A 13,173-nucleotide genomic window follows, 5' to 3' on the forward strand; every position below is an offset into this window, starting at 1 on the left:
ATGAAAGCAAAACCCCTCCTTTTGGAATTCGAATAAAACCTCATTTGGAAGCAATTCATCTGGAGACCAATGCAGTGACACCTGTCGTTACTTCGAAATGCCCTCCATGGGAGCTTCCACATCCTTTCATTTTTGATCTGCGTGAATATAAAAAGTCCGATACCAATCCTTTATTTTTACAACAAAAATTTTCTGAAATTAAAGCAAATTATCCGGATTTTTCGACGGTGTATACAGATGGCTCAAAAGATGGTGATAGCGTTGCATGTGCTGCTGTCCATGGTTACAGAACTGTAACTGAACGGTTGCCATCGAGCGCTTCCATATTCACAGCTGAAGCTCGAGCCATATTGTTAGCACTTTAATTGATTACTCAATCTAATCTGTCACAATTTATTATTTGTTCTGACTCTTTGAGCTGTCTTTTGGCAGTTAAGAATCACAAACTGAAAAACACTCTTATTTTACAAATTTTGTATTTTATTCATCGACTTCGGGAATTTGATAAAGAGATTGTTTTTCTCTGGGTACCCAGTCATGTTGGTATTCAGGGGAATTCAGTTGTAGACAGGGTTGCCAAAAAGGCATTAAATGAAATAATAAAGGACGTTAATTTGCCATACACCGATTTTAAACCTTTAATAAGGAAATATATTTTAAAGATGTGGCAGGACCGTTGGGACGGTCTTGAACACAACAAACTCAATTCCATAAAACCCGATCTAGGCGTTCATCAATCCGGGTCCGGCAATCGCAAAGAGCAAGTGGTCATGACTAGATGCCGCATTGGACATTCTAGATTTACACATGGCCATTTGCTTGTTGGTGATCCTCCACCTGAGTGTATCCCATGTCATTGCCCTTTCTCTATCAAACATGTTCTTCTAGATTGTGTGGATTTTGCCAACACCAGGCAAAATTATTTTGACTGCGCCAATATGTTTGATTTGTTCAAGACCGTTTCATCTGAAAACATCATCGATTTCTTGCGGGACATCGGTTTATTTAATAAAATCTAAATTGGATACCTTCCTTGGTTTTTCAATATTTTAGATGTTTTATCGAATTTATGTTTCTATATGTATTTTATGTCTTAGGTTCACCTTTTATGTACCTTTTTATATGTAAATAGCTGCTTGTTTTAATTTCATTATTTTATGAAGAGACTTTGATCTTAATTTTAATATTTTCCTTGCATTAAATGTTCTTGCCGTGATATGGCCCTGGTCGCCGAAACGGCAATAAACAACAACAATCAATCAATCAATCAATCAAATTCATTCAATGTTCTTGCCGTGATATGGCCCTAGTCGCCGAAACGGCATTAAAAGATAACAATCAATCAATCAATCAGTTTGATATTTATAGAATTTTTCTAGGGGTAGTGGTAATATTCTTAGCATTTTTATGAAAATTATTTCTGGAAAAATTGTCTTGCGTTGTTTAATTATGTAGAAAATTAAATTATCTATTGAATGATACAATGTTGGATGCGTTTCAGTACGACAATAAATTGTAGAGATGAATGTATGTGACTTTTTATGGGAACGGAACTGTCCTAGTTTTTTTTTAATTATATCACTGAGGTTGTTTTCAGTGTAACCCGTCACTTCACTTGTTTTTAACATTTCATCGTCTTATTCGTCACTTATTTCAAGACGGTAGATTACAAACAATATAACATAAGCTCGACATAGCTTTTGAAATCGTCAGAAAGCTTAGGTACACACTCACATATACAAACATGTCAGCATCATACGTAGACAATACAATTAAAAGAATATATACCATACACATAAAGCAAGGTTTTCAAACAGTTTCATATTAATTTTAAGTTAAAACTTAAGTTAAGTTGAAAGCAATAAAAGCAGTAAAAGACGCACTAGCTATCTGTTGTAATTTTAGCATAGTCATAAAATGATATAAGCAGTGAAAGAGCACCAAATTGAAAAATCTATCTATCTACATTATAAAAAGCATAGTCATGCAAGGATAAAGCAAAGCAGAGTATAAACATAAAGGAATATCATTTAGATATGTTGTGGAATAAAATCCATGAAACCAGTGACTAAATGCAGAAAGAACATCCTTCCCGATAACATATTTGTCCAGTGTTACTCTTCACTCTTACGAGGCTGACTTTATAGCTGATCTGATCCAAAAGAAGGAACATCGTTTAATCATAGTTTCCGCTTTATAGAAGACGTATTATGGTTAAATGAACCTAGTTTCGGGGAAATGTTGCATTTCATCTACCCCCAAAGAACTTGAGATAGAAGATACTACAGACATTGTAAAGTCAGCCTCATCTGGACTTTCAATTAACAATCGATGGCAAAGGAAAATTATTAATAAAACTATGCGACAAGCACGATGATTTTTCATTAAGTATTCCCAACTTTCCTTTCAACTGTAGCAACATCCCTTCAGCACCGGCGTATGGAGTTTTCATATCACAACCCATACGTTATGCCAGAGCTTGCCGTAACTAAGCAGACATTTCGTATTACGCTAGACTTCTTACAGTCTAGATAAATATAAATACCTCACTCTGTTATGGTGTACCCATCTACACCATGGAAACTGATTTAGTCAAAGGGTCATAGCTTTCCTTTCCTCGTTTGACTACCCCGGACTTGACCTTTTATGAGAAACTCGGCGGGTGTTTCTAGAAAAGCATGGGACGCTTACCCTACCGGTGCACTTGCTCCCAGTGTTTAGTGGAGTCCGAGTTGCTCATTTGCTTTTGTTACTTTGTATGTATGATTTTAGTGACTTTATGTTCTTTGTTGTGTATGTCTGTTTATCCATGTCTGGTCTGTCCCTGGTTTACATTCTTTTGATTACCGTTTTAACCTTGGTTCCCTTGATTACTCTTTCGAGAGTTTCTACTACGTCATCTTCATCATTACTACAATATGACAGTATTCTCATCAGCATAATCGCGCAAGTCTTATATGGCTGCTACCATATGACAAAGTATCATCATCAGCATAATTGTACACGTCTCCCGTTTTTACAAAATCATATATATCATTAAGGAAAATGTTGAACATCTCAGGCCAAATGATAGATCCTTGGGGCACGCCTTTGTATATATTTTCGAAGGTTCTACATTCTGAACCTATTTTCACACACTGAGTATGATAGCTTTGTAATAATTTTATAGGGGTTTTTGACACATTAAAATTTTCTTGCTTCAATGGTGAAAAAATGTGGCAGACAGGCACAAGCTTTTGACAGATCCATTTTTTATCTTATTTTTAAAATCATCCATAATTTCAATAAGAGTGTCTTGACAGCTGTAATCTAAATGGTGACAAATAGCTATCAAAATGTAAGTAAAAAAAGTCTCCCAATCGTTCATCACTGGCCTATTCAAACAAATGTATAGTGGTTGGGCAGATGCTAAGTGGTATATAATTGTTTTTAAATAAATTTTTATGTATTGGCATAACTTTGGCCATCTTACGTTCGTCTGAAAAAAAAAACATATATCACAAGATAAATAAGTCAGCTGAGTAAATAGGGGTTATAACTACAGATTTAGATTTTTTTTTTGTGTCCTAGGAGACATTTGATAAATACCGATGGCCTTTTCTAATATAAGTTTTTATCAATCAGTTTTTTCATAAATCATCAGATACATATTTGAATATTATTCTACTCTGTACATCGTTTGAAATGTCTATCTCTTTTATTCTACAGATATTCTCCAAACCTTGAGTGGTTGTCATCTATGGGTATTGAAGTTTTACCGGTGCACCTGGTTCATGCTCCCAATTTTTAGTGGAGTCCAAGTTGCTCATTTGCTTTTGTTACTTTGTATCTATGATTTTAGTTACTTTATGTTCTTTGTTGTGTATGTCTGTTTTCCATGTCTTGTCTTTGTCCCTGGATTGGTATGTTACTAACCCTCGCCAAAAGAAAGGACTGTCGTATATCGCACATCGTATATCGTGCATAGCACATTGTATACCGTATATTTCACATCGTACATAATGTATCGTGAATTATATATCGTGTAGCATGTATCGTACATCGTACAGATGGTAAGTATAGACGATCCGAGTACTGAAAGTAAGTCTCTGTTTGTAACATCTGATAGATTCCTTCCATGTTTGCCAACATGCTTCTTATACAAGACATATGAGAAAAAAATTATCCATAGTTAAGGCTGTATGTATTTGCCCCAATTAGGGTCTGGTATGCATTTTCAACACGTCTGATGCTACTGAGGCTTGGACTTTTCCTCCCGCTTTCCAACACACCATAGAGCCCACAGGCTTACAACAGCTCTTTCCAGCTCTCTAAGATAGGGGTTGGGTATGCCTCCGACCAATCAAACTCAGCTTCTACTCAGTACTAACAAAAAAGGCTTCTACTGACATCCTAATCTCTTTGTTTTCAGATAAATCAATAATAATCAAAATTACTTCGAATATCATATTTCTTCAGATTTCATGTTTTTTCATTTACTTTTTCAATTGAAAATTCCTCCACAAATGTAAAAGAAATATCTTCAATATATACTGGCCAGATAAGATATAAAACAGTAAAGTAAGACAAAGAATAGCCCTAGAATAAAATAAATCTTTATTTAGTACAATGCCGTTGGAAATAGTGTATTTAATCTGACATTTATACAATTCATACATCCGTTACCCCACCCGCGCTCCTATTACAGTTAATTGTAAATATAATACTGCCATACAGACAGAGAGTAAAAACGTTACCGGGGAGCAAAGAGGTGAAGCCAGTAGTCGATACAGATATTTGTCAAATACAGAATATTTCTCAATAAGATAAGGATATTGGAATATATGTTTTCAGAGAGTGTATCAAACGTTTTTGTATAATCTTGATTCAAATGTCTGACTCACAGGCAAAAATGCTGCATTTAGATATTCGAATAGTTTCTACTAGGTCTGGCAAACCATAACAAAGAAGAAAGATTAATAGAATTGTTTTTTTACCCTTATATTGCCATGAGTTATACGGACTTTCCTTACCACTTTTCCTTTTGGCGACAGCCTAGATTTTATCCGTTTTGTAATTTTGTTATAATCTTTCACGGACAAGAACAAGGAAACTATGATTTAAAATCAAAATCGTCTCGTTTGTAAAGGACTAAAATGACGCAGTGAGAAGTGTGTCAGAAATGTCTATATTTTCTTTTCGTGGACAATACACAACCCTTTAAAGTAGCATAAAATGCAGTAGTTCCAAGCCAGCCTATTGAGGCTTATGATGCATTGACAAATTGTTTACTTTTAACAACAATAAAAACATATAACACTGTTCGTTGTAATTTAAACAAAGATCTTGGATTGAATTTTTAAATCAAAGATTTAACTAGGTGATATTCTGACAGTATATGCATATTACTAAACGAATGTATCCTGAGGAAACTCACCCTAACCTAATGCGACTGAATGTAAATTAACGGAGATATGATTATAAATTAGTGCAATTGAAAATCATTGGACCATTTCAATTATATCACTTTGATTGTTTATATTTGAATTGGAAATCAATACCATTAACACATAATTTGAAGTCTTTAATAAATATAATCAGTGTGTGAATATTAGATAAAGATAGCATATCTTTGTCATATACATCCTATGAACAGATTAATGAGGTAGTATATCAAATATATCGATTTTGAAAAAAGATGATATATCAAACGTTTGGGACCTCGTCTTGTGTGCGTATGTCGAATTATCAACCTTAAGGTGTTGTTCGCGTACATACTGGTTTGTTTGTGTTCTATATACATAGTTTTTTTTTACTTTTTACCATTATAAAGTAAGAGTACGGAATTATTTTTTTTCTGGTTTTTGATATGAAGCACCATATGCAGAATTTACAATTCCTTTCGAAAAACTTGTCAATTTTTCACAACTTGTGGTAAGTCGATCATTCGTCGTCATATCCCGAGGCTTGAGATATTGTCTTGCAAGGAAATTCACGTCTTTCATGTACTATCGTTCGTTCTTGAATTCTTATTGACAAATTGGAAACATCCTCAATTTGTTTTTTTTTATGAATTTACATGATAATGTGTCTGAGGAAAAAAAGTAAAACAAAACGCCAGGACTCAAATCATGGTTTCAACTACCATTCCCGCATGCAACACACAAACATAGATAACCTTGACATTAAAGATGAATATAGTAAACATAATTTTTTATGTTTTCTTTCTAAATTTGTCCGTTTTGTTGATTTCGGGTTAAACCATATGAGTATGAATCCACTGAAATTACTACTTATTTTTTGTTTTGTTTTTGTTTTGTTTTGTTTTGTGTTGTTTCGTTCTCTGCCCTGAAAATATTTTAAGCTATAACGAACAACAATGTCATTGCAATGACTGTTAAACCTACGAATCGATGACAACATATTTTAGTTTAAACAAGAAAAAAATCATAGTGACAACAAGTCTTTCCAAAACGTAAGAGCTGCAAAACGAAAACTCCATATTTGACGCTTTGACCGCTGGAGCGATTTCATATACAAAAAAAGGCAGATACAGTTGAAAGGAGGTTGGTTTTATTCAAAGAATAAGCATTTGCCTTTTATTTTCCGCAAAGATAAACCATCTTTTACGTTTGAATACAAAAGTATTACGTCTCAATTAAAATGCGATTGATTTAATGTGTGTTTATTAATGTTGTAAATGGGATTTTATAATTACCGTACTATTACTTATCAATAGTAAGAATTTACATATGACACTTTACGATAGGAAATGGAAATGAATTTACACAAGCAAGTGCACAGAGAGAGGAAACAAAAATATATACCTCGAACATGAATAAAGTACACAATTAACGGAATGGTTTCATAATTCACTGATTCAATTTGGCTACCCGTTATGACATCATTTGGTTCATTTTTCACTTTCAACAATTTTTTTTTCAAGATGAACATTTTTACAAGAAAAAAGATATTTCTCAACTCTACAGATTTCGTGATCAATGTAATCCTGAAATACAATAGGAGTAATCAAGGGCAGCATGATTTAAGCAGAAATCAAAATAATATAGTCCAAGTATAAAGACCGGAGAAGGAAAACAGACACACACAACAAAGAATATAAAACAACCAAAATAACATATGCAAATAAACAAAAGCAAATGAGCAACTCGAACTTCACAAAAAATTTGGATCATGGGCCAGGTGCACCGGTAGGGTGAGAGTTCTTTGCTTTTCAAGAAAAATACACCGAGTTACTAATAAAATGCAGATGAAAGACGAAAGAGGAAACGAAAACTAAGACACGGTGAAAAAATCGGTCTCATGATGCAGAATAATACACCGAAACGATTCCCGAGATAAATTTTCTGATAGTGATGACTTCAATATTGTAGCAACATATACCTGTTCCCAAAGCGTGATTGTAAAATGTCATGCACGACACACACACACAAAAAAAAATCCGAGTAGGGACGTCAAGTTCTTGCTTAACCTTTCAGTTGTGATATGAGAACTCTATAAGAAGGTGCTGAGGAAAGTTGACAAGACGGAATACGGAATGAGGAAACTTCATGATATATAGTATTTTGTTGATGGGAAACAAAGAATGCATGGATCAGGAACTGTTTTAGGATATAGTATTTCAAGTGAGGGATTGGAAGTTTGAATGTGGAAAATTTGAAAATCAGGGTGATACGTTTTTGTTTGTTTTTTTTTAATTCTACATCATTATTAAAGAAATCAACATTTATTAGAAAGTATCTTATTTGATAAAGTGAATATATGAAAAAGAAACAATACTGTGGGTATCTTTTTATTTTGGCAAATTTTATTTGGCCTTGACTTCATTATTGATTGGATTAGTGTTCGGTAATTTTGTTATTACCCTTATTTGAAATTGGAAATTGGGACCTGGTGCTTGTTAGAAGTTTAGATCATTCAAGACCTATTATAACCTGTGATTCAAACATGGGCAACAATAAATAAATATCAGCGTGTAAGAGCTACACCATCTGTCAAATGTTATAGTATTTCGCTTGACATTCACCTTTACTTTGGTCTTTCCATAAAATATATTTTTCGGGGTAGGTATGTTGTTTATTATATTGAACATGGATTTGAGAACCCATAGGGCGCTTGAAAATCCAAAATAAATAAGGAAATCCACATGTCTAGATGTAACTATTGAATGCGCAATCAAGGGAACCAAGGTTATAGGGTAATGAAAAGAATGCAATCCAGGGACAAAGGCCAGACATGGAAAACAGACACACACAACAAAAAACATAAAGTAACTAAAATCATACATACAAAATAAAAAAAGGAAATAAGCAACTCGGACTCCACTAAAAACTGGGAACATAGACTAGGTGCACCGGTAGGGTAAGCGTCCCCCGCTTTTCTAGAAATACCCGCCGAGTTGCTCATAAAAAGTAAAGTCTGGGGTAGACAAACGAGGAAAGAAAAACTATGATCCGTTGAATTTATACAATATTGAATTAAATATCAGGAATAAATCCACAACTTTCACTGTACATGAATACTATAATTTTACTATTTAACAGCTGCTTTTATTTATTTACTTAAGAGTAATTTCTTAAAAAGTGAAATATATTTTAGAAAATGTCCTTTCAGATCATCATGACATTCCAAAGACTAAACCAGTGCAGTTTCTGGTGCGTTTTACTGTTCATTGGTATTATTTATGTGACTAGAAGGAACGATGTAAGTTTCAATGAAAGATAGGTTAATACTTTAGTACAACAAAAATATACAAGAATTGGTTGTTTGTTTGTTTGTTCGTTTTTTAATGCTTTGTTTTGTTTTGTTTTGTTTTTGTGTGTTTTTTTTTTTTTTTTTTTTTTTGTATATTTTATTGCTGTTGTTGTTGGTTGTTGTGTACTTTGTTTGCTTTTTGTGATTTCGAATGTCTATTTTTATGTATTATTTGGTGTATTTAGAGTAGTAGAAGACGCTGACCTTACCGGTGCACCTAGTCCATGCTTTCAGTTATTAGTGGAGACCGGGCTACTAATTTTTGTCTCTGTATTTATTATTGTGTTCTTCCATGTTGTTTGTTTGTTTTTTTTTCTGTCTTGTCTATTTCAATGGAATACATTCTCGTGATATCCGCTCGAATCTTTGTTCCGTTGATTTTTTTACTCGTTGAATGCGGGTCATCCTTCGTGAAATGATTAAAACATTAAATATGCTTTAATTGGTCTATTTCTTTCAACTTGAATTAACTGATATATACATTAAATGCAGGTAGAGCATCAAATTGGTAGAGGACATATTTTTGAAAGGAAACAGATGAGACCAGCAAAATGTTTACAAGTCAAGGTATTGTATATGATAATTAAAATACAGTTTTATTCAATGAAAATTAAACAAAATCGGAAGGTCCCTTCTTGTCTACTGAAATATGCTTTTCTTCTTAAAAATCTGATATTTCGTAATAATAAAAACAATTCTGAATTTTTGTTCCACCTTGTACAACACACTTCTAAACGACGAGTTAGTTATCGAATGTAAAATATTTAAACCTTGCTTTCTTTTTAAAGAATTCAGTGGTTGATGTTTCAAATATTGCAAGGTTGTCGATTGGGATAGCTGACCTGAGGATTTTGGTCATTACATTCAATCGCCCAAAGTCACTGCAAAGACTCTTAATGTCTCTAAATATGGCAGATTATATGAACGATCGTGTAATATTGGAAATATGGATTGACAAAAATGCTGAAGGAAATATTGATGAGGAAACATTCATTCAGGCTTGTAACTTCAAATTTGAAAAAGGTCAGCTTGTAATTTATAACCACACGAAGTCGGTCGGAATTTATGGTCAGTGGATGGACACATGGCGCCCCGATCCGTTAAAACAAGAAATAGCTGTGTTTATGGAGGATGATCTATCAGTTTCTCCGTATTTTTATCGGTATTTGAAAAGGGTCCATGATAAGTATGCTGATTACCAAGATGTCAATGGATACAGTCTTCATGTTTTGCGAGAAAAGGGAGGACTAAATAATGCAAAAATAGCTCTTAAAGACATTGTTCTCCTTTATCCCATTTTAGAGTCTTGGGGATTTTCCCCGAAACGAGATAATTGGATAGAATTTATCAAATGGTATAAAACAGTTTCAAAAAATAATGCATTTCAACCATTTGTTCCTGGCCTAATTCAATCGACTTGGTATAAAAAATTTCTAAATGAAGGGAAAGCAAATTCAATGTGGACAATGTGGTTTATCTTTTACGCTTGGCATCATAAACAATATACCCTTTATCCAAATTTTAATGGGTCAAAAGGTTTCACAAAAAACTGGCGAGAAACTGGGCTTCATTTCAAAAAAGGAAAACAGGATTTTCTTGGCGATCCGCTTGTTGGCGAATGGGATGAAAGAATGGAATTTCTTCCTAATAAATTAACACGTCTTAGAATTTCTGGTGTTGTTAATGAAATAAGTGATCCATTTTTGTCGTTAATTACTTAAGTGTTGGATGAACAAACATTAATTAAATTATTTCAATATAAAGTTTTATTTTATGAGAGCGAATGTTGGTATTCTCATAATAGAAATAATCTATGTTGTGAAGTGGCTCAAATTAAACGTCAAAAAGAATAATCAATGTGTGAACGATAGCTACGTTCAAAAGGTACAAAAAAACTGAATACAAATAAAATATGAATAAAACGTAAAAAACAAATAGATAAATGTGAACCCATCGTGGAGAACATACCCACATACATCAAGGACACTACTCATGCCCTCAATATTCTTGATTATTTTAAGCCTGAGAGTTTCGATTTCCAACTTTTCACTATGGATGTGACAACCCCTATATACAAGCATTCCTAATAATGATGCTTTGATTGCTTTGAGGAATGTCCTTGACATAAGACCCAATCCTTATGTCAATAGTGACATGGTCTTAAGGATTGCCGAACTTGTCCTCAACTTCAATACCTTTAATTTTGCAACGAATATAGCCGGTTAGGTGGGGGACAGTGGGAACTAAATGGGACCCAGCTTTGCTTTTCTTTTTGTTGGCTACCTAGAGGAAAAAATGTTCTCTACATAGGCCCCGTACACGATCTTTACAAGCGGAATATAGACGATGTCTTTGAGGTATCCTCCGATGAAGAACATGATTTGATGTCTTTCATCAATTTTGTTTCTTCTTAACATTCAGCCATCAGATATACCTTCACCATCACCAAAAGAGAGCCTTTCATTCCTTGACATCAATTGTAAAATTCAAGATAGAAAAAAATCAACCTCAGTTTTTTTTACATACCCGTGGATGCACATTGTTACTTAAATTATCAGTCCTGTCATCAACAGTCATGCACAAATACCATTCCCAAGTCACAATTTCGGAGACTTCGCCGTATTTGCAGCGATTACCAAGATTTCAGGGCCTTAATGTAACAAAATGAAATATTTTTTATCAAAAGAGGCTATCCGAACAACCGGATCGAGCGATCATGTCGATTCCCAAGTTAAGAGATCTGAGTCTATTGAAAAGAGAATGAAAATCACAAGTGACCGTGTTACTTTGGTCTTCACATATCATCCTCACAATGTTGCAATACAGAATATCCTGATTCGCAACTTTGAATCCATAGTTCTTGGAGACGAATATATGTCGTCATTATTCAACGATTGGCTTCCAATTACTGCCTATAGAAAGGACAAGAATCTAAAAGCGCACCTTGTTACGAGTTCTTTCAAGAGTGCAACTAGTCGCCCCCTGCCAGTTACAGAAGCACACAGCACTGTAAGCGAACACGTTGTTCGACATACCCTTTTACTTGGAAAACTGATGAGGTCGCCAGGCCAGCAAACATTTTTAAATTAAAAAATGGTTACACATGTACCTCAGAAAAAGTCGTCTACGCTGTGGTTTGCAAAATGATTTACGTGGGCGAGACCTATCGGAGGTTGGGTGATCATTTTATAGAACACAAACAAAGCGTCACCAATGGAAAGGATTGTCCAGTTGGGGAACATTTTCAGGAAGGAAACCACAGAGTTGACGATATGAAAGTAACTGTCCTTTTGAAAGAGTAATCAAGGGAACAAAGGCCACAGCGGCAATCAAAAGAACGCAATCCAGGGACAAAGACCAGACACGGAAAACAGACACACACAACAAAGACCACAAAGTAACTAAAATCACACATACAAAGCAACAAAAGTAAATGAGCAACTCGGACTCCACCAAAAAACTGGGAGCATGGACCAGGTGCACCGGTAGGGTAAGCGTCCCCTACTTTTCTAGAAACACCCGCCGAGTTGCTTATAAAAGTCAAGTCCGGCGAGAAACAACAAAAGTTACTGGAACAACGTATCACTAGCTTTCTTTGGACTGCCCAACCCTTCGGAATGAATGTCAAAATTTATAATCCTGTTTTTTTTACTGCTTTTCGGTGTAACCATTTTTGATCTTGAACTTAATACATATATCATAATGTTTAAGATCAATTTTGAAGGGCACCTTGTGTCTGTAGTAGGGATTGACAGTTTTATCGTCAATACTCTTTGCCCTTGACGAAGGCCGTAAGGCCGAGAATTTGGGCTCACCTTGATCTATTCGTTTTTACGTTTCATTCATATTTTATTTGTATTTAGTTCTTCTTTTACCTTTTAAACGTTGCTATCTTTCACATATTGATTATTCTTGTTCGCATTCACCCTTTTTTCTTTGATTTTTCCAATTGTCTGCTGAGAATATTTTCGTATTAGAGAAAAATAGTATTATGTAAATGTTTTTTTTATTATTATTTATGAAACTGATTTGTTCAACATGTTATAGTTTTCCTTTCTTCTTTCGTTTACCCTGGATTTTTATGAGCATCTCGGCGGGTGTTTCTAGAAAAGGAGAGGATGATTACCCTACCGGTGCACCTGTCCATACTCCAAGTATTTAGTCCTGGTTGCTCATTTAATTCTTTTTTACTTTGCATGCATTATTTTGGTTATTCTATGTTCTTTGTTGTGTGTGTCCATTTTCCATCTCTGGCCTTCGTCCTAGGAATACATTTGTTTGACATTGGATAGAATCTCCGTTTCCTTGATTATCCTTTATACTGATACGAACATTAATACCTGAGCAGAACAAATGCAAGAAGAGATGATGAATAAACAACTATAATCATTTTGATGACAACTTAAAAAAATACATTCC

The 13,173-nt window shown here is 34.3% G+C and overlaps 1 protein-coding gene across 3 annotated transcripts; it reads left to right on the plus strand.

Annotated features, from left to right (window-relative positions):
• Positions 1 to 5,475: 5,475 nt before the first annotated feature.
• LOC148600660 (uncharacterized) lies at positions 5,476 to 12,718 on the plus strand. 3 transcript variants are annotated; one of them, XM_088556056.1, is made up of 5 exons: positions 5,476 to 5,644; positions 7,479 to 7,625; positions 8,614 to 8,703; positions 9,247 to 9,321; positions 9,543 to 12,718. In XM_088556056.1, the coding sequence occupies exons 3-5, from the start codon at positions 8,620 to 8,622 to the stop codon at positions 10,473 to 10,475; spliced, it is 1,092 nt and encodes a 363-aa protein (XP_088412182.1). In that variant the 5' UTR covers positions 5,476 to 5,644; positions 7,479 to 7,625; positions 8,614 to 8,619; the 3' UTR covers positions 10,476 to 12,718. The 3 variants fall into 3 exon arrangements, with proteins under 3 accessions (XP_088412182.1, XP_088412183.1, XP_088412184.1); XM_088556057.1 differs by having other exon boundaries at positions 5,476 to 7,625; XM_088556058.1 differs by lacking the exon at positions 7,479 to 7,625.
• The last annotated feature ends 455 nt before the right edge of the window (positions 12,719 to 13,173 follow it).

Source organism: Perna viridis, chromosome 12 (genome assembly GCF_037379345.1).
Source record: "Perna viridis isolate PV_CMFRI_1.1 ecotype Kerala chromosome 12, ASM3737934v1, whole genome shotgun sequence".
NCBI lineage: Eukaryota > Metazoa > Mollusca > Bivalvia > Mytilida > Mytilidae > Perna > Perna viridis.

What these genes read in the sequence shown, in the direction of transcription:
- LOC148600660 (XM_088556057.1), top strand. Translation starts at nt 8,620, where the DNA reads ATGACATTCCAAAGACTAAACCAGTGCAGTTTCTGGTGCGTTTTACTG. An exon ending in ATGTGACTAGAAGGAACGAT is followed by an intron (nt 8,704 to 9,246) that starts GTAAGTTTCAAT and finishes CATTAAATGCAG; the next exon opens with GTAGAGCATCAAATTGGTAG. An exon ending in CAAAATGTTTACAAGTCAAG is followed by an intron (nt 9,322 to 9,542) that starts GTATTGTATATG and finishes TTCTTTTTAAAG; the next exon opens with AATTCAGTGGTTGATGTTTC.